We start from the raw sequence: 19,922 nt of genomic DNA, 5'->3' as shown, positions 1-19,922 counted from the left end.
TACATTTTGAATGAAATAGACTTAAGGGCTATGGGGTCTATTTACAAAGATGAATTTGGTTGCATCTATGGGTTTATGACTGAAGTTAGCTTTTTCTGCCTACCCTCAATTCACAACGTCATAGCTGTCTGGCGTAACTGGTTTTTTGAGGTCGAAGATCTCTGTCACCAGTGTGGAGATGTCAGCACTCATAAATTCCTCTAAGAGGTGGGAAGTAGGAATTCCAAGGCATGGTTTGCGTTGGACGTTTGTTAACGCCTTCAAACTTGTTCATTTATGGAGTCCGTAGATATGGTCTAAGATTTACCAGCCAAGTGTCGGGGTAACTCCGATTCCAGGATGATAAATCATCTCAGGGCACTGCTTCCTCCTGAATCTCTCTGCTAGTCCCAAGTAACAGCTTGCAAATATGACACTAGAGCCATCTGCAACCGAGTTCCCATCACAGCAGCACCACCTTGCAGGGATGTCCATATAGATTCAAATGTGGTGACCCTCAGTCCCATCCCTGCGCCTACTCCATAGCCTTGTAGGGAATATTACTGATGGCAGAACTTATTAGCAGAGTGAAGGAGTGGGGGTTCCTGCATCTTACTGCTCACCTGCTCCCTCCCTTCCTGGTGGGCATGCTTCTGTAAAAGCTGGTGAAATGCTTACTGCAGCCAGCAAATACTACAGAGCTGGTTTTCAGCACAATCAGCTTCTAGAACTGAAGAGAAAAAATTGTTGCCTGTTAGAGTTTATATTAGTTGTGGTCCAGACATTTGCTCTGTGTTGAGCCTTCTTCCTCTTTAGTTTAAACTCTTGTGTTTAGAGAACTTGCATATTGGGGCCTCTAAAGTGTTCTTGTTTAATCATATCATTTGGTGTTCATCGGCACTTAGGTTTTGAATGCTCTTGCACAAAATCAATTATTTTGTCCTTTTTAGGTCGAGCACGCAAGCGCTCTGGCCTATTGTAATCTAGCAGTGGGCCTTTAACCATGCCCATCGCATGCCCATCACTATCACTCGTTCATGGGCCTGCCTTTCAAAAATCCTTTATCATTGTTAAAAGCATAACGTTTGTCCCTCCTTGGGGAAGTTTTGTTACTGCCTTGGCAATTGACCATGGATAATTGCACTTTTGCAGATAAGTTTCACTGCAAGCAAACTTCTTTTTCCTTGTGTGTCTCTCCTTTGCGCTCATGCACATGGTGGCCGTGGCGCTTGGAATCTGGTCGCTTATGTCAACTGTTTTACTTTTCATTTTCAAATTGCTTGGCAAGAAAAGTCTAGTTAGGAACTTCCAACGATAATTGCTCTAACTCGAGCAAACGCAAGACCAATTGCAAATGCTTGTTGTGATAAATGTTGCCTGCTTAATCCTAGGCATGGTATATGTTTCTGCAGCACGCCAGTTTTACCTTTCACAAATCTTCAAGGAAAATCTCTACATTTGTTTTTGCTTTAGATCTAGGATTGTATTGCATGGTAATTACACTTATACTGTGGCAGTCAGCTGTTGTGCCTCATTTTCCTTCTAGATGATCATGCATACTGGTTTGTTTTCTGTGGTTGTTCTCCATTTATATAATTTGTTGTGGGTAAAGTATTTACCCCATTTCCCTCCTGTAGTTGGTGGAGCTCTTCAGATCCACAGTTTACGTTATAGGATGACTTTACAGAGGCGTTTCTATCTCTAGGCATGAACATTTTCCCTGCTTTGTGTTTAGATTGGAACCATAGCACCCATGATCGCTGTAAATCTATCACTAGCCATCATTTTGATATCTGTATTTTCTATGTCTTGGATTAATTTTTCTACGACACCTAACGCTTTCATGGGTGCCCCGGTTTTCATAATGGTACTTTGCAGTTTTCATTACTGCAGTGTGTTTAACAATGAGCTATCCACTGAACAGACATCAAAGAGCCAGAAATCACAAATCAGCCTGTGACCACGTTGGTCCTACCTGCAGACCTTTGCAAGGGACCCCAATCAAGCAACACACAGACCCCAAACTCCGCTGCATTGCTCACAAAGCAGTCCATGATTGAGCCTCTAAAGAACTTCACTGGGATTGTCTAGCCTCAGCTGACCAGTAACCTAAGGTTTGCTTCTTTTAATAGAGTGCTCCTTTGTCCATTGAGGGAGGAAGTATAGATGTCGGTCAGGTGTAGCTACTATCACTGGCTTACCCTTTGGTTCCACTGGCATGACCCATGCTACCTTTAGCTTCAGGGGTCATGAAATGCAGCCAGGCTGTAAGAACTATGTTTACCTTTCACTCAGTGGACATGCAGCAACGAATGGAAAGCTGTTGAGAGGTGAAGGATGAGCCAAGGGGTCAACCCAGTGATGTCAGTTAGGGGATTAATATGCGTGTGATGTCATTTCTGCTATCCCTGACAGTTTTGTGATTCACCATCTCTGCAATAAGGTAAAGGCGTTATGAGGTAAAATTCGTGGCATGTAAGATTTACCCTGTTGATCTCACTTCTGTTGTGTCTCAGCTTTGAGTTTGGCATCCTAAAGTACAAGAGAGTACCTCACTCACTGCTGCTCCCTTAGCAAGCTGCCAAGACATAGGAAAATACATTTAAATCATGTCTAAGCATTTCGCATGCACCTTTCATCAACACTGGGATATCAGCATTTAGGGTATAATGTCTGCATAGCCATCCTAAGATGCCAAATGATCCGGATTAACTGTACAATGTAATCAATATTAATAGTGTCCATGTCTCATACTGTATTGTGGTGATGTTCTGCATTTCCACACAATGCAAGACCCAATCCCACCTCAACATCTTTCTTTTATGCCCTTCCGTAGCATTCTATCCATTCATTCTATGTTTTGTGGAACCTTCTTGGGGTCCTCTTACCGCGAGCACTGTACTTTCTCCTACCATGCACCATACAAAAATGGCTCAGTGACACGAACCTTCACAACTTTGAACCCCAACTTTCACAGAGTGCCAGGTTACTTGGATTCATTATACACCAGCGAAAACATTGCCTAAAAGCTCAAAGACAGCCAGGTACCAGCTGACTCTTCTAAGTAAAGTGAAACTGTTTCTTCCAGAAAGCAACTTCAGAACTGCTGCTCAAGCTGTTACACTCTCATATATCTATAGTGGTAGCACCCTGCGCTATGGCCTCCCAGACTCAACACTGGCCCTCTTAATGGCATGATACATGCCACAGCTCATCTCACCCAGGACAAGAAGAAATTTGATTGTATCACCCAAATCCGGATGGAACTCAACAAAGTTCCCCTTGTCATGCCGAACCATCTTCAAAGCCAGCTGCATCACTGACAAAGCCATCTTGCCCAGCACTCCTGCATGTCTTATGGATATGTTGACTACTTGTGGTGGCTCTCAGTGCAACTGAGGACAGGCCACCATCATACCGGAGTCTAAGAAGTGTAAACAAGCATTTACAAAGTCACTAATTCAATCCTTTATAATGTGAGTGTCACACATTTGGCTTTGCCAATTATTGTCTGTAAATCATTGTTTAAAAAACGTTTAAAAAAAAAAATACTGGAGGAAAAGCAAACACAAATCTTTTGGTATCTCAAAAATGCATTTTAAATTCACTATATTCAATTATTATAAATGACACAGTTTATTTGTCATATACTTTCCACTCAGGAAACTCTAAAGAGAATATACAAAGTATAAGGAAGTGCAAGAATGTAAAGGTAATTGGTTCCCAAGAGCTAACTTACTCTCCATAGAGTTCAGCAATTTGGTCCTCTGCACTAGTCCCTGAAGCAGATTTATGGACCATCAGGATAAGTGTCATGCTAAGTACATCTTATGTCTGAGACTCCAGCTGAGTGAGTACAGCAAATGGCCCGTCCTCGAGCACCATGAAAGTCTTTGTGCCAAAGCTTGTGGCTTGTGAAATGCATGGGATGCAAAACTCTAAAGTCTTCTTTTCAGCCATACTACAGCCAGAAAATCACTGTTGCTGTGCTTTAATAGTCAAGCTGGGAGGGCTAGGTTACAACGCACCACAGTGGGTAGTATGTGGGGAGTGCAGCAGCACATGAGCGGGAAAGCTAACAATCACATACACTCAAAAGAGTGTTGAATCAAAAAGAAATAAAGTTATGTCTTAAATGTGAGCAGCGGAAGGATACAAGTTAGCTAATCAAAATGATCGTAAAGAGTTTATGTATGCTCCTGAGAATGGAACTAACAGAAGAAGAGGAAGACAACACATTGAATAAGAAGCAAGCAAATAAGTGTGACAACAAAGCCAACCACTGGTAAGAAATGGGTGGGCTGTAAGCCTATTGTGGGCTCACAACAGATCTTAGGTAACTAGACAGCTTGCTCTGTAAGGTAGGCTTAACCTAAAATGAAATAAGGCAGCAGGCCTTTTCAACCTATAATCCCAGGATCTGGAACAACATCCCTGTATCCATAAGGATGCCCTAAAGCTTCTTAAGTTCAGGAAATAGCTGAAGACACACCTCTTTAAAGAACACTAGATCACAATATACTAACAATCCAATAACCAGCTACAACTCCTATCAATTTTGCTTGACTTTAACCGGTACTCTGTTTTTTTCAACTAGGTTAGTGCTGTTGTGCTATACCAATACAGCATATGCATACATACATACATACAGGGAGTGCAGAATTATTAGGCAAGTTGTATTTTTGAGGATTAATTTTATTATTGAACAACAACCATGTTCTCAATGAACCCAAAAAACTCATTAATATCAAAGCTGAATATTTTTGGAAGTAGTTTTTAGTTTGTTTTTAGTTTTAGCTATGTTAGGGGGATATCTGTGTGTGCAGGTGACTATTACTGTGCATAATTATTAGGCAACTTAACAAAAAAAATATATATACCCATTTCAATTATTTATTATTACCAGTGAAACCAATATAACATCTCAACATTCACAAATATACATTTCTGACATTCAAAAACAAAACAAAAAGAAATCAGTGACCAATATAGCCACCTTTCTTTGCAAGGACCCTCAAAGCCTGCCATCCATGGATTCTGTCAGTGTTTTGATCTGTTCACCATCAACATTGCGTGCAGCAGCAACCACATCCTCCCAGACACTGTTCAGAGAGGTGTACTGTTTTCCCTCCTTGTAAATCTCACATTTGATGATGGACCACAGGTTCTCAATGGGGTTCAGATCAGGTGAACAAGGAGGCCATGTCATTAGATTTCCTTCTTTTATACCCTTTCTTGCCAGCCACGCTGTGGAGTACTTGGACGCGTGTGATGGAGCATTGTCCTGCATGAAAATCATGTTTTTCTTGAAGGATGCAGACTTCTTCCTGTACCACTGCTTGAAGAAGGTGTCTTCCAGGAACTGGCAGTAGGACTGGGAGTTGAGCTTGACTCCATCCTCAACCCGAAAAGGCCCCACAAGCTCATCTTTGATGATGCCAGCCCAAACCAGTACTCCACCTCCACCTTGCTGGCGTCTGAGTCGGACTGGAGCTCTCTGCCCTTTACCAATCCAGCCACGGGCCCATCCATCTGGCCCATCAAGACTCACTCTCATTTCATCAGTCCATAAAACCTTTGAAAAATCAGTCTTGAGATATTTATTGGCCCAGTCTTGACGTTTCAGCTTGTGTGTCTTGTTCAGTGGTGGTCGGCTTTCAGCCTTTCTTACCTTGGCCATGTCTCTGAGTATTGCACACCTTGTGCTTTTGGGCACTCCAGTGATGTTACAGCTCTGAAATATGGCCAAACTGGTGGCAAGTGGCATCGTGGCAGCTGCACGCTTGACTTTTCTCAGTTCATGGGCAGTTATTTTGCGCCTTGGTTTTTCCACACGCTTCTTGCGACCCTGTTGACTATTTTGAATGAAACGCTTGATTGTTCGATGATCACGCTTCAGAAGCTTTGCAATTTTAAGAGTGCTGCATCCCTCTGCAAGATATCTCACTATTTTTGACTTTTCTGAGCCTGTCAAGTCCTTCTTTTGACCCATTTTGCCAAAGGAAAGGAAGGTGCCTAATAATTATGCACACCTGATATAGGGTGTTGATGTCATTAGACCACACCCCTTCTCATTACAGAGATGCACATCACCTAATATGCTTAATTGGTAGTAGGCTTTCAAGCCTATACAGCTTGGAGTAAGACAACATGCATAAAGAGGATGATGTGGTCAAAATACTCATTTGCCTAATAATTCTGCACTCCCTGTATATACATTCCATGTTGCTCTCCCAATTTGATATTGTTACAGATTTTGATTTAGCCTAGTGCTACCCTATGTCCCTGTGTTCCAGTGAGACTCAGGGGTACAAACAGTCCATACTCCAGTTTTTTTGCTCCCCATATTCTGAGGAATATAGAGGCCAATCCCGGGTCCTAGTGTGATACCCAGTGTTATACTCTTCAGGACTCTCGTGCAATATTTAGTTCTAACCAGGCATCTCCATATCGTGTGCATGAATGTCCCTCATTTGCCACACCCCCATAAACCAGTGTCTTTCTCTGCTTTCCCAAACCTGTTTTTTGTGCAAAGGTATAATATATCCTGTGTAAGATTTTTAGATGCACTAGACAAAATCACAATCTCGTTGAGACTTCTCTTGAGTGTGTCTACCCAGTGACATGTTAAGGATTTGTGGGGCCCCGTCAATATATATTTTGGGCTCCCCTGTTTGGAACAGATTTGAATTTTCTGTGCTGCATTATGCAAGGGAAATACATCATTGCAGAGCTATATTTATTAAGTATAGCACGCTGCTTCTCACTACCCCTGAGAAGACGACCATACAGGCTGCCAAGAACAATGGTCAAACTTTGCACCATGGTGCAGAGATGTGTGTGAGGTCTAGCATATGATTTGTACTTGAAGTATACCCTTCCAGTACAAAATCCTATTCTTTGACAAATTCCTAAATATTCTGCACATTGTGTGTTGCACAGAATAGCACATATACAGCGTGTGGACTGTTAGCACCTGCTTCAAAGAGGCATAATGTTTTTTACGCAAAGCCTGGTCTGGCTATCTTAGTAGATGGGGTTTTGCATCAAAGACAATGGGTGCTTGTTCTAATTCATCCAACTAATTCCCCTTTCCCCCTTGACACAAAGTGGTGCAAAGCTTTTTTCCCGCTGTCCTGGTCCTAGGATGTCTGGAGTCTCAAAAGGCTAGGGTGAAGTTCTGTGTGTGTGGGGGTGTGTGCATGTGTGTGTGTGTGTGCTGAGGCAGCTCCTCCGAAGTGCATGTGTGATAGGTGACAGCCCCCTCTCTTCCCATCAGGTCAGGATGGCCATCCTGCCAACACCAGTCTACATTTGTGATAATGTCTGGGAAGAATACATAAAGGCCAAGTGACAACTACACTTAGTCATGTGACCCAGTATACATGCTGCAGGCACCAAATGGTTACAACAAGAAAATGCCAACTTTCTAAAAGTAGCATTTTCAGAAATGTGACTTAAAATCCAACTTTACTAATTACTAGAGTTTTAAATTACCATTTCTTAAACACCAAACATGACATTTCCACCTCTTTACAAACAAAAGTGATCACTTATTAAATGTAATAAGGTACCCCAATATTTTCCCATGGGAGAGGTAGACCTTGCAGTGGTGAAAAACAAATGTAAGAGTTCTTTAATACCAGGACATGTAAAACTTAAAAGTACATGTCCAACTTTTTATATACAATGCACCATGTCCTATAGTCTGTTTAGTGCCTTCCCTATGGGTAACTTATTTGTATTAAAAAGGAAGCTTTAGGCCTGACAAAAAAGGTTTAATTTGCCAGGTATCCAAATGACAGTCTAAAACTGCACACAGGCTGCAATGGCAGGACTGAGGCATGTTTATAAATGCTACTTAAGTGAGTGGCACAATTAGTGCAGCAAGCCCACTAGTAGTGTTTAATTTACAGGCTGTGTGTACAGGTAGATACAACTTTAGTAGGGACTTATAAGTAAGCTAAACGTACCAATTGGGCTTAAGCCAGTTTTACCATGTTTAGAGAAGTGAACACAAGCACATTACCATTGGTTAGCAGTTGTAAAGTGTGTGGAGTCCTAAGGCCAACAAAAACAAATTCAGCAAAACTGGGGGCGAGAAGGCAAAACGTTTGGGGGTAAACTATGCAAAGTAGGTCAAATCTAACAACAGTCTTCTCCATATATAGAGCATGATTAAATTCCCTTTCACCTACCATATGATTCTCTTTTCTCAGTGCTAGCTTATCTAGGGGTGCAATCGCTCCCTCCAGTGTGCTTCTATATATTGTCAACAGGGTAAATCTGGGAGTGCTGCCATTCTAGCCCAGGGAATACCTGTCTGGACTCATGAAGAATTGTTTGGCTACTAGACGTAGGGTATTCTACAGGATGTATGAAAGTGTCGGCAGGGCAGTTATTGTATAGAGAGTAGCTTACTTCAGAAGCGAAAATGGAAGTTTCATCCCATAAGATACTTCTGTGTTGGCAGCATTCAGAAAAGGACTTAAGTTGTCAGAGAAGAATTTATTTGGGTCTTTTGTGATACACTCCCGAGGTATTTAAAGTGGTGTTTCTCTATCTTGCATGCAAATACATACGTGCTTAATAAGCCCAGTCGTTAAGTTGAAAGGGGAATATCAGTGACTTTGCCCAGTTTATAAGGGAGCTGAGGTACAGTCCGTATGTACTAAATATCAGTCCTAGTCTCTTTAACGATTCATTAGGGTCCGCTATGTATAATTAAATGTCAGTTGCATAAAGCGATATTCACTTTCCCCAGTCACAACGCCATTTCCATCCTCTCTCTAAGATATCTCTTAGTGCACATTTGCTCAGAGGTTTCCATGGCAAACAGAAGAGGGGAGAGTGGGCAGACCTGGCTGTCTGGTTCGGCCTTTTTATGGTGAAAGTTCTGGAGTGAGTGCCACTGGTCGGAACTCTTTCAAGGGGGTGCACAGTATTGGCCCAAGATATGAAATGTGGACCATGCTTCATCATTTCCATTCATATGAACACAAAGGTCAAAGGCTTTGTCAATATCGAGTGATATAAAAGCAATCATTCTAAAACAAATCCCGAGTTTGCTTATGACTTTTAACCGACATTTAAATAACGTTTGACTCATTCTACAGCTTTGTGTCGTTTTTGTAGTTCTGCTGGATTTTTTTCCTAGTCATTCAACATGAATATGTTATGTATTAATGGTTTTGTGAACGAATACAAATTCTGGAAAAGCACACACAAATTAAACAACACTGGAACCCCTGAAGTAGCTTATAAGCATTAAATGAATTTTTCATTTGTTTTCATAAAAAACACTACTGGAAACAGGTGGCAAGCTGGGGTGTTTATGCTTTTTTAACATGGCCAAGTTTAAATAACACGTTGCTGACCGTACCGTGACCCAGAACACTCCTAAATGATTCAGTTGAGGCCAAACCCTTCACTACCTCTCGACACACCTGTGCCACCGGGGCCTAACCGTCAGCGGCTGAACTGGGTCTTTTAAAAAATGACTACATAAATAAAAACGTATAACAAAAAGTTATACTTAAAACAAACATTTAGGACTGGGTTCTAATACATCCATTTGTGACAGCAATATATCGGATTTTCAGTTGTCGTGGAACCCTCCTCAGGCTGGCATGGCTCCAGGTGGCATGCTGATCTCATCTCTTTCCAGGGTCAGCACTGATGCTGGATGGCGCTAACTCCTTTCTATACACATTTATGATCATGTTATGTGACTATAAATATGTATTTGTTTCGGGATTGAAGAAAAGACATTAATATTCAGGTTAGGGTGTTGTCACTGAATTGAAGAGATTCCTCTTATACAGGACACAGACTAGACTAAATTTGCTGTACAGTGCTTTCTTGGCCAAGTTTAAAATGTATTTGCTTGAATTTGATCAAAAGTTGTGACTTTACGATAGTTATTGTCTCTGTGTAAAACTGCCATGTTGCAGGCCTTTTTTGGTTGATTATGTCATAAATTCAGACTTCTCTTTCTCACTGTTATTTAGCTGCATGCCAGAACTGATACCAATGGTCAGTGCCCAATAGATACTGATTGATCTAAATTGAAGGTTAAATTAGGCCTATTTGAAATTTTAATTATGTCGAAGTAATTAGAGTAATTTAGTGTTACTTTTGTGACACGAAATTACAGAAAATTACACGACAACACCTGTTTGCGTGATTAGTAATTTGGAGCAAAATACCTGCTGTAAGAGCACAGGAACAGAGGGCGAGCGTCTACTACTTTTCTTGTTATGTTGCATTTAAGCTCTATTTTCTTAATGCAAAATAATCATCGTGTCAATTTTGGACGCAATGGTGCATTTTGCGCTAAGCAAATAGCGCTAAATATAGGATTCCCCCTTGCGTAATTTTGCATAACCATGCTTAATTGTACTGTAATTTCGTGTAACTGCTCTACAGCAAATGATGCGAATTATGCCCACCCCTAGGTTCAACCTCAGAGTAGTTTATACACAAAAATTGCATATAACACAACATGACAAAAACAGGTACACTTTTAGAGCGAATTTTCATTGCATATGTTTGCAATAGTTCATCTTATCATGCCAAGATCAGACCTACTGACTTTGGCGTTTCCTGTTTACATAAGATGCACTATCAAAACTTTGGTTTCCTACACTGTAACTATCAGCAGTTCCTATTGCTCGGTTTAATGGCACTGAATGTATAAATCTCTGAAGTATGAGGGCGTCTTTAGGGCCCTCCAGGATTTGAACATGCTCACAAGTAGCAGCAGGGCTTGACTAACCGAGCCATATTACCATGACATTGTGAAAATCTTCCCCTCACGAAAAATGAAGGTTATGTTTTTGTGTTTTCTTTTCAGGGAAGATGTCCGGCGATCGCGCGTTGAGAAAGAAGCAGCAGCTTGACAACCTGGTCTCCGCAGTGATCAATCTGGTCAAACCTGGCGACGTGGCAGTGGATTTTTGCAGTGGTGGGGTAATGTTAACCCGAATTTCATTCTCTCTTGTGCTTCGGATTTCATTGCTTCATTCGCGGCTTATTAATGAGAGGAACAGATGTAAGGGTCCTTGCACCAGCAACACAAATATAATGTAAACTCCAAGGTGTTGTTCGGTATTTTGGTAGAGTTTTCTAAAGATCCGACGTATACGAAAATCCTAGGTTTAACAACAGAAATCTAAGGATGCTCTAACCTGATGGTTAGGCTGATTCTAGTGGATGATAGCGTACTGGGCTAGCCTTACGCTTACCGCGGAGGAGACAGGTCACAGTGGATACTGTAGGCAGGAGTGTTGTGACTTCTACAGTATATACATCTCTCTTTCCATCCTTGTGAATATAGTGCTCAATGCCTTCTTCACTTACTTAGTTAACAGCCAGTGCACTGAGTTGATTTGATGGGCATCTCCATAAGGAAATGATCTTAGCAGTAAAATCTCAGGTCTGGTGGCCCTAATTAAAGACCACAAGCCAGTTTGGTGGACGTGAATCATTTTGTGCTTATTTACCGACTGTGCAACAAAGAGGTCGTAAATCTGTAAGATTTATAGCTTTCCACCGTTTGCAGAGTTTCACTAACTCTTCTGGTATGCTTGCTACAAAAATGGTAGACTGCTATATCGAAATTGGCCAGTGGATTATAATTCACATGGGGACATTGCAGTGATGTATGTAGCCGGCTGGGATTTCCCTCAGTGTGTCCAAGCACTAGAATAGTGTCCCAAATCTTGGTGGAGGAGCCAGTGAAGAGGGTGAATTTTCATTACCCATATACTTAAACCCCTGCATATTCGAGGGGTTCTTCATCATGTTGTGGTCATCTCTTTCACTGAGTTTCTTAGAGGGGGCCCTACCAATATTGTGGTGAATATTCTGCTCTACATATGAGGAATTTCCCATTCCAACATTGTGTATTTACCCTTTTTACATTGCTCACAAAATCTCTAAGATAGCAGGTTTTCACAGTGGAACTTCAAGCAAGCAATCCTGTTTCAATTTTGTGGTAATCCTTTTGTGGGAATTGGTAACTCAATTGCTTTGTTTGCAGATTTTCCGTTACCTCCTATCTCCAGATCACTCCCTATGTGTTGTGACTTTTGCATTAATGTGGTGCAACAAGTAGCAAACGTACACACTGGTGTGGAAATCCTTCTAATTATTCCTCCTGGGTGTAAATCTTTGCAGTGTCTTGTCATTCACATAGAAAAGCGAACTCTTGCCCACAAAGTTTGGCTTGCTTCATCATAGTGTAATCCTATCAATAACTGGGTAACATTCTGAATTGTGGTAGTGCATGAAGTATCACTGCTCTCAGGCGGTCCATAATATCCTAAGATCCAGTCAGTCTCTTGGCTGTAAGTACCTCCTATTGTAACAACGTGGGACCAGTCTAAAATTGTGTGAGGGTGAGATAGTGAATCATTTCTGAAGGTCCCTTCAAAGATTAAAAGCAAAAACCGTCAATTTGGCAGGGCCAGTTTACCTAAGTGTGCCTGCTTCTGTCGAAAGCAGACTCACTCTGGTAGGAGTTGCAGATGAGGTGTGTATGGTTTGAAAGTGCTAGGCAATATATGGGAAGAAGCCAGAGACTTGATGTGAGCTGTGACTGACCTGCCACAGGACCCTAACAGTCAGATCCACAAACTTGTACCTGGAACCATGGGTGCTTTGTTAAAGCACCTAAGGCCCTCCTGAGAGAGAATTAATGTAGAACAAGGCAAAAAAGGTAAGAATTAAATAACTTAAATAGGCCAAACTAAAATAGAAGCACTGCACCTAGCACACAATTTACCCCTCAGTGATGAGACCCAGCAGGTTGAAACCAGTCTGCAGTTGCTTGTGTTCCTGTTTAGTGGAGATGTGGCTTAGCAGTTTGGACTGCATAGTTACTATTGCAACAGGGTCAAGGCTGATTTTCACATAATTGGTCTCTGTACATAGCTGTACAGTTAGCAAAAAATAATCCTTTAGACTATGGCTCAGAGTGATTAACAGTAATCGAGATGAAATCAAACAGTTTCTCATTGACAACACCATATAACCCTGAAACCAATCTGGGGTTGCTTGTGTTTCCATTCAGTGAAAATGGGACCTATCATTTTGAACTGCACTACTAGCATTTACTTTAATTATCCTTTATTGGGTCAAAGTGGAACATCACACATACTCCCAACAACCCAACCAGGCCACTGAGGAAATCGCAGTCAGGATACCCACCCCCAATTAAAATGTTTGTCCAAGTATATAGGTAACTCTGACAGTCCCCATGTGCATACTGAGGACACTGGGGAGGCCTGGAGGTTAGGGGAGAAGCCAGAGAAGGCCAAAAGAATGACAATGAAGCTCAAACATTGCGCCAGACGCATTGCCTTTTGCACCACTCATGTGGAATTCTTCCCGATTTCCTTCAAAAACACCTTGGCTGCTGTAGTCTGTGCAAATACATGGTTTAATTCCTCAGATGTCACTCTCAGCTTTGCCCGATGCCAGAAGAACACATCCAAACCCAAGGCAATGAGCTCCCACCAGTTTCTGTATCAGAGTATCCTGATTGTAGCCTGCAAAAATTAGGATTCTTTCTCTTCCAATGGTAGTCAGTTTCTTCATTTCAACTTCTTTCATGAGTTTGTCTAGATCTTATGGCCTGCCCACCTACATCTCAACAGTTCTTCTTTGTTCACTGTTTTCCGTCTTGCTCGTGGCAGGGAGCTTGTAGGCTTCTGTATCTCCACTTGGGGTAAGGCTCCCAGAGAATAGATCTCTGTGTCTAAAACTCTCTGTATCTCATCATAAACACCTCGGCTGCTGTAGTCTGTGCAAATATATGGTTTAATTCCTGAGATGTCACTCTCAGCTTTGCCAGATGCCAGAAGAACACATTCAAACCCAAGGCAATGAGCTCCCACCAGTTTCTGTATCGGAGTATCCTGATTGTAGCCTGCACAAATTAAGATTCTTTCTCTTCCAATGGTAGTCAGTTAATTCATTTCAACTTTTTTCATGAGTTTTTCTAGATCTCATTGCTTGCCCACCCACACCTCAACAGTTCGTCTTTGTTCACTGTTTTCCGTCTTGCTCGTGGCAGGGAGCCTGTAGGCTTCTGTACCTCCACTCCAGGTAAGGCTCCCGGAGAGTAGATCTCTGTGTCTAAAACTCTGTATCTGATCATAAAGGGTAAATAACTCATAGACTCCAAAGAGAAGCCCAAGAAATGGGTGTTGGCAGCTTGGAGAGTGTCCTCCAATTAGTCAGATTGGGATTCCAGGTGGACCAGTGCTGAGATGGTTCCAGCTTCGAAATTATCTCTTTTTTTCCTGGTTGGTTCTTTCATGTCTGCCATCGAGGATTCCAGTTCTATGATCTTTGCAGCCACTCCCTGTAACTTTGGTTCTGTGTCGATGATTCATTTGTCAGTAGTGTTTACTGTGGATTCAAATTAGGAGACCTTTGTTTTAATAGCTGATGTTGTTCACTGCTGTTCATGTAAAGCTCTACCTTCATGGTTTCTTCTTGTGTCAGATCACTATCTATCTCTCTTCTCAGCTTGTCCCACTGTAGTAACCTTCCTCATTCTCCTTGAAGATTTTGATTTGAAAAAATTAAGTGTCTCTTTATTCTTGGATTTCTCTTCCGAAATCGCACAGTTCTGTACGCCAGCAGTCAATAGCAGGACTCCTCAAGCAGTATACCTCCAAGATCTCTGGAGCGCCTACTGCCATCTTCTTCACTCTTTCACCGTGCCACAGACCATGAACCGAGCTGGTCCTCACTGGATGCTCTGGCTCATAAACATCATCCCAGTTGTGGCACTCCTGAGCATCTCAGGATACCATTTCTTCTTTTCCTTAAGCACCGCCTACTTAGTTGAGATTCTCACTTCCAGTGCCTCATAGACCACCCAGTGCCATCTTGCTTCAGAGGGATTGAACCTTTCAAAATTATCACAATGTCAGGGTTTCACTGAGTCCGTAACCTTAGTTAGCTGTTAAAAACTGTGCCCACGTCCTTCCCAGGGGTTCTGTTGTGCACCTCATTGTGATGCTGCCACATGGGACCCCAGAGCTAGATCTGCGACAAAGCCATGGGCGAACATGTCTGTTCCCATGCCCTGCTCCCCAACATTACTATCTGAGCAGGACCAAGGCTGATTTGTATATGGATTTGTGTCTGTTTTTAGTGGCACAGTGGTCAAAAAGCAGTGCACCTAATTGTGATCCAAAGTAATTGCTTGAAATTAATTCAAGCATTCCTCCTTACACTTTTTTCCTTAGTGAGATGCTCTAAATGTGTCCAAAAGTGAGTGCCTATTAGCTAGCTAGAGGTTCAAGCTGGACTTGTTCCAATTGTAGCTGGAGAAATGCTGATTTGCATATAGTTGGTCCCTTTTTGTAGTAAAAAAGTAAGCAAAAATCTAATGCGCTTTTCTTCTTGGAGCAGGATCAAAGCTAATTTGCATGTGGTTGGTCCAAGTCTGTTATGGCATAGGAAATTAAGAATGATGGTATGGGAGAGTAGGTCAGAGCTGTTAATGAGCGGTACACACTTATGCATACTAATTCCACACATGAGACGTATAACAATTAAACAAAGACCTAACTATGACTGGCTTCTGACACAACCGAACAGGAAGAAAAAGAAGCCACTTCAAGCCAGTAAGAATGTTCATACAACCCCCAAACACCATAATGCTACATGCTCCCTTCACGTCACAGACAGCATCTTGGGTCTGCAGTGTGGGGAAAAACCTGTCTTCCTGCAATAATTGTTTTATAAAATAAAGCACTGTGTTTGCCATGAATTCGAGTAGTTTGCATTTTATTTTCTGTGGAACCATTCTTCTACGCTGTTTAATTTCTATACCTTTGTACAGTGTTGTACATTTCCTATACTTTAAATTGGATGACCTGAATAAAACCCAATATAATGCAAATATTTGGAGCAAGGAGTGTGGCTGAAGACCAAAAAACTGTTTATACAAGACACTCTGAAATTGTTAGTGTTATTGGGACTATCATGCCTTTTTCTGAGGTCACTTCTTTAGTTCTAACTTACTCTTGTTCTGGTTTTCGTAGGGTCACGTTGGGCTTGTCCTGGCTCACATGCTGCCATCGTGTCAGGTAAATCCTCAGTTCAAGCCAAGAATTTTCCCACAGCCATTTTCATTTTACCCACCATACTGCCTCACAGTTCAAGTTGCATTTTTTGTGTCAATTTCCTTTGAATAAATTATTGATGTTCTACTATTTACTATTTTACATTCTGAGGCTTCCACATCATGGCACATCTGAGATACTGGGCGTGTGAAAATTAATTTGAATTTTTGTTTCACATTTATCATTTTCAGTGACTACATTTCACTTAGCGCTTTAACTGTATGTTAGTTAGCACATGCTTTTTTAGGATCGAGCCTGCGAGTGCATGCGCTAGCGCATGTGTCTCGCTTGTGAGACTGTGTTGTGTTCATTAAAGGGCCTGTCGCTCATCATTTGTTGGTTTGCGTGGCACTCTTCTTTACAGCCTTGTAATTCATCAAGGCACGCCTGGCATCATTTCTGTTTCTCTGTGTGGAGCAGGGATCTAGCACTAATTGATTTAACTTAATTAGTGCCCGTCCGCTGCTCCTAACGTGATCGAGGTACTATTTGTTCTTTTTAAATTTTAGTGCCCTGCAAACAGAACGCTTGTGACTGGCAAAAAGGTGCCCAGCAGGATAAACAAAATTGCAAAGGTTTAATTTTGAAGCTAACTTTTTTGTATTTTGCCGAGTCATCTTTTCTCAGTTTTCATGTATGTTTTAGTTTGTTTTTGGTTGTGTGTACTGTCGTCAAAAGATGACAATTAACCAGGGGCAGCTCCTCTGCTATGGTGGAGGAGAGTGCCCTCCGCCTGCAGCTGCAAAAAGTTGACTATAAAACGATAATAAACTGTGTTTATTAACGTTTTATAGTAAAAGAGGCGGGGCCATGGGGCTGTGAGGAGACCAAGGGGGAGTGCAAAGCACTCCCCCCTCAGTACGTATGTATGTTTGGCCGGCTGTCTCGGGCCGGCCAAACACACATGCGCCCTTGGCCTGCTCCAACCCTGCAACGCAGCCACTGCCGGAGCTCCGTCCAATCCTAACGCTGCTTTCATGCTGCCAGCAGCATGAAAGCAGTGTTAGGATTGGACGCAGGCTAGGAGCCTGTGCCTGAAGAAGAGAAGCCTAGCAACACCGACACAGTGCATAAGGTAAGTTTTTGTTTTTTTTAATATCTTTTTTTTTATTGTTGTTGTCCCCCCCCCACACCCATCACGTGTCACCCCCCCTTTTCCCTCCCGCAACCCACAACTGCAATTAACTTGTTCTAAACATGCAAGACCTATTGCATTGCAAATGCTTGTCTTATCTACTTTCCTAAACTGCTGTATACCATGTTGTCCATTAATGTCAAATGGTGAACCTTAGGACTGCTGTAGTGTAAATACATAGGTCCACATTTCAACAAGTCAGCTCAGTCCACCCTCTCTGTCCCCCTAAAAGGGCTGCAGAGACATTCTCCCAGGGCAATCCGGCAGGGCAGAGGGAAGGGGCAGCAGGGGTGTTAATACAATGCCGTCATGCTTTTTTCAGTGCGCCTGCTGCAAAATACATTTATAGAACATGAACCAAGCCTACCTCATTTCTAAATGATGAGGGAGATAACATAGCTACACAACTGGATGGCGCCAGATGCAGAAGCTGCTGTTTTTCCTCTTTCCCTGGAGGTTATAACTAGGTTCTGGTGCTATGTGGGACCAAGGGTGGCATTTTTTGGCTGTGCGTTGCAAAACCTATGACATGCCTCCATTCTGCCTTTGGAAAAAATTGTATATGTGGTATAATAAAGCTATAGTTTCCCAAAGAGGATGGCTACAGTGCCATGGATTCTAGAGATGCTTTGAATGGGGCACTTGTGTAATATTTTGGCATTTCATACTATGCTGTGCAAGCCTGACCTGCCAGAATAGTCTTTTTTGGGGCTGTTCTCTAAATAACAAATGACTGAACCAAACTGGGCCAACAAGTACATTTTACAGCATAACATTCCAAAACATTTGCTTAAAAACCTTTTTTTTCCCTGCCTGATCACATAATATGTCCAGCGTCTCCAAATAATTTAAATTTTCTCGCATTTGCCCTTCCAGTGTGATTGGCAGACACACAACTAAAAGTCTTCTTGCAAGAGCCAACTTGGAAAATAAGTAGCTCCAAAGATCTGACCATTCCAGTCTTTCAACAGACCAGCGGTCCTGCTGGGAAACAGATCTGACTGTCTGGAGCCCAGGTTACATAAATCACACCGATTTATATAACAAATGTATCTAAACGTTTTCACCTGTTTTTTTCAGGTTCACAACTCAGACAGCATCAGTATATAGCGAAAATATGCTCACAAAAACAATATTTTTATATTATTAAATACTTCCCCTTAAGTCATGAAAAGCCCTAGCAGCAACATTGAAGCAACATTTGGCACTCTGGAAATTCTGCCATAATATCAGCATTAATTGCACCAAATATGCATGATTTGTGACTCAAACGTTTCTAAATATAGTAGGAATGCACCCATTTTGTTACCATGATACCGGTGTAACAGCATCAGTAAGCACACACTTTACTGCCCGAAACAGACACTTCTCATAATACATTCATATTGTCCCAAAATCCCAACTTTTATTGTGATTAAATAAAATATTTTTGCCTCTAAACATCTACTTGCTACTTTGTGAAAATGCACGAATTGCTTATTGCAAGATAATATATTTCTTTTTTTTAACAGTTCGTTGCATTCATGTGTGGAGTTACCCCTGTAATATGCCAGTCTTTTCTATCCTTTGTCAAGGTATAACTATCCCATGCCAGTCACTGACGTTATGGTCCCACCAGGCACCACATCATACACCAGTGTTTGCATCAAGTGCCTCAGGACCCTATCAGTTGTTAGTCTTTGTCATCATATTCCCAAACCCGCAATCATTTAGCATTTTTTGCCATATCAAAAACATCCTTCCGAACAGGAAGCACCACTCTTTACCATTATGCCCAAAAGGTCACAGATCAAATACCAGTCTTTGCCACCATGTGCACAGCCCTCCACCGATTCCTCTCTTTATCATCAAGCGTCCAGAAACCCAGCCCTATCATATGTGGCTGTTTGCCAGCATGTACATAGAGCACCTCATTGTATGCCAGTCAGGCATTGCTATCATATGCAAAGCTTCCTGCCACCCCAAAGTCATGACACTATAAGACGGGTATACAAGTGTGCAAACTTATGAACTCACACTACGTTTGCGAGTGCACCCATCAAATAACTGATATTATTTTCACACCATTTCTAGCTTACAAGGAGCAAGAGTTCTCTTCCCTCACTTTTCCTATTTGGCATCATGCATCACGCATTATACTGGTGCTTCACATACAACTACCAGTGAAACGCTTGGTCGACGGCACTCTTTTAAACCTCCAGTAATAGCTGATGTGTTTAGTGACACCAGATTTCCAGTCTTCACATTGTATATTCTCAGATCCAGTATAAAAAAAAGCTGAGCGAAACCCCTCACACGAAGAGGCCAGCGTTTTACAAACAAAAAACAAAAAAACTCCCTTAGGGGAATACTGAACATACAGGCAATCATTCACTCATCAATATATATAAACTCACATCAGGGTTTGGACGAGAATACGGACTTTGTGGCAGCCACATTTGCTGTTCCACAATAAGGGTTTGAAGGTATAGGAACTTTACACCAGTAGGAAATGCGACTGCATAATCGTTTTAATGTTATGAAGAGTGGATCAGGTTTTTAAAGAATTTGGGCATTATACAACTGTTAGGGCCCTCTGTTTGGAGTAATTTATCACAGTAACCCCTGACCAACACAGAACTGTTGGAAAATGTAGTCCAGTGCCTGGTGGCGGATATTTG

At 41.8% G+C, this 19,922-nt stretch overlaps 1 protein-coding gene across 3 annotated transcripts in view; it reads left to right on the top strand.

The window, feature by feature from the left end:
* Window positions 1–19,922, top strand: part of GSTCD (glutathione S-transferase C-terminal domain containing) — a 676,673-nt gene that overhangs the window by 446,155 nt on the left and 210,596 nt on the right. For all 3 annotated transcript variants that reach the window (XM_069241297.1, XM_069241307.1, XM_069241317.1), the window contains 2 exons: window positions 10,835–10,950; window positions 16,047–16,091. In XM_069241297.1, coding sequence (XP_069097398.1) covers window positions 10,835–10,950; window positions 16,047–16,091 — 161 coding nt within the window. The remainder of the gene's footprint in view (window positions 1–10,834; window positions 10,951–16,046; window positions 16,092–19,922) is intronic.

This window comes from Pleurodeles waltl, chromosome 1_2, assembly GCF_031143425.1.
Source record: "Pleurodeles waltl isolate 20211129_DDA chromosome 1_2, aPleWal1.hap1.20221129, whole genome shotgun sequence".
Taxonomy (NCBI): Eukaryota; Metazoa; Chordata; class Amphibia; order Caudata; family Salamandridae; genus Pleurodeles; species Pleurodeles waltl.
Note: the sequence above shows the minus strand (reverse complement) of the source record. Positions and strands in the feature narration are given on the sequence as shown.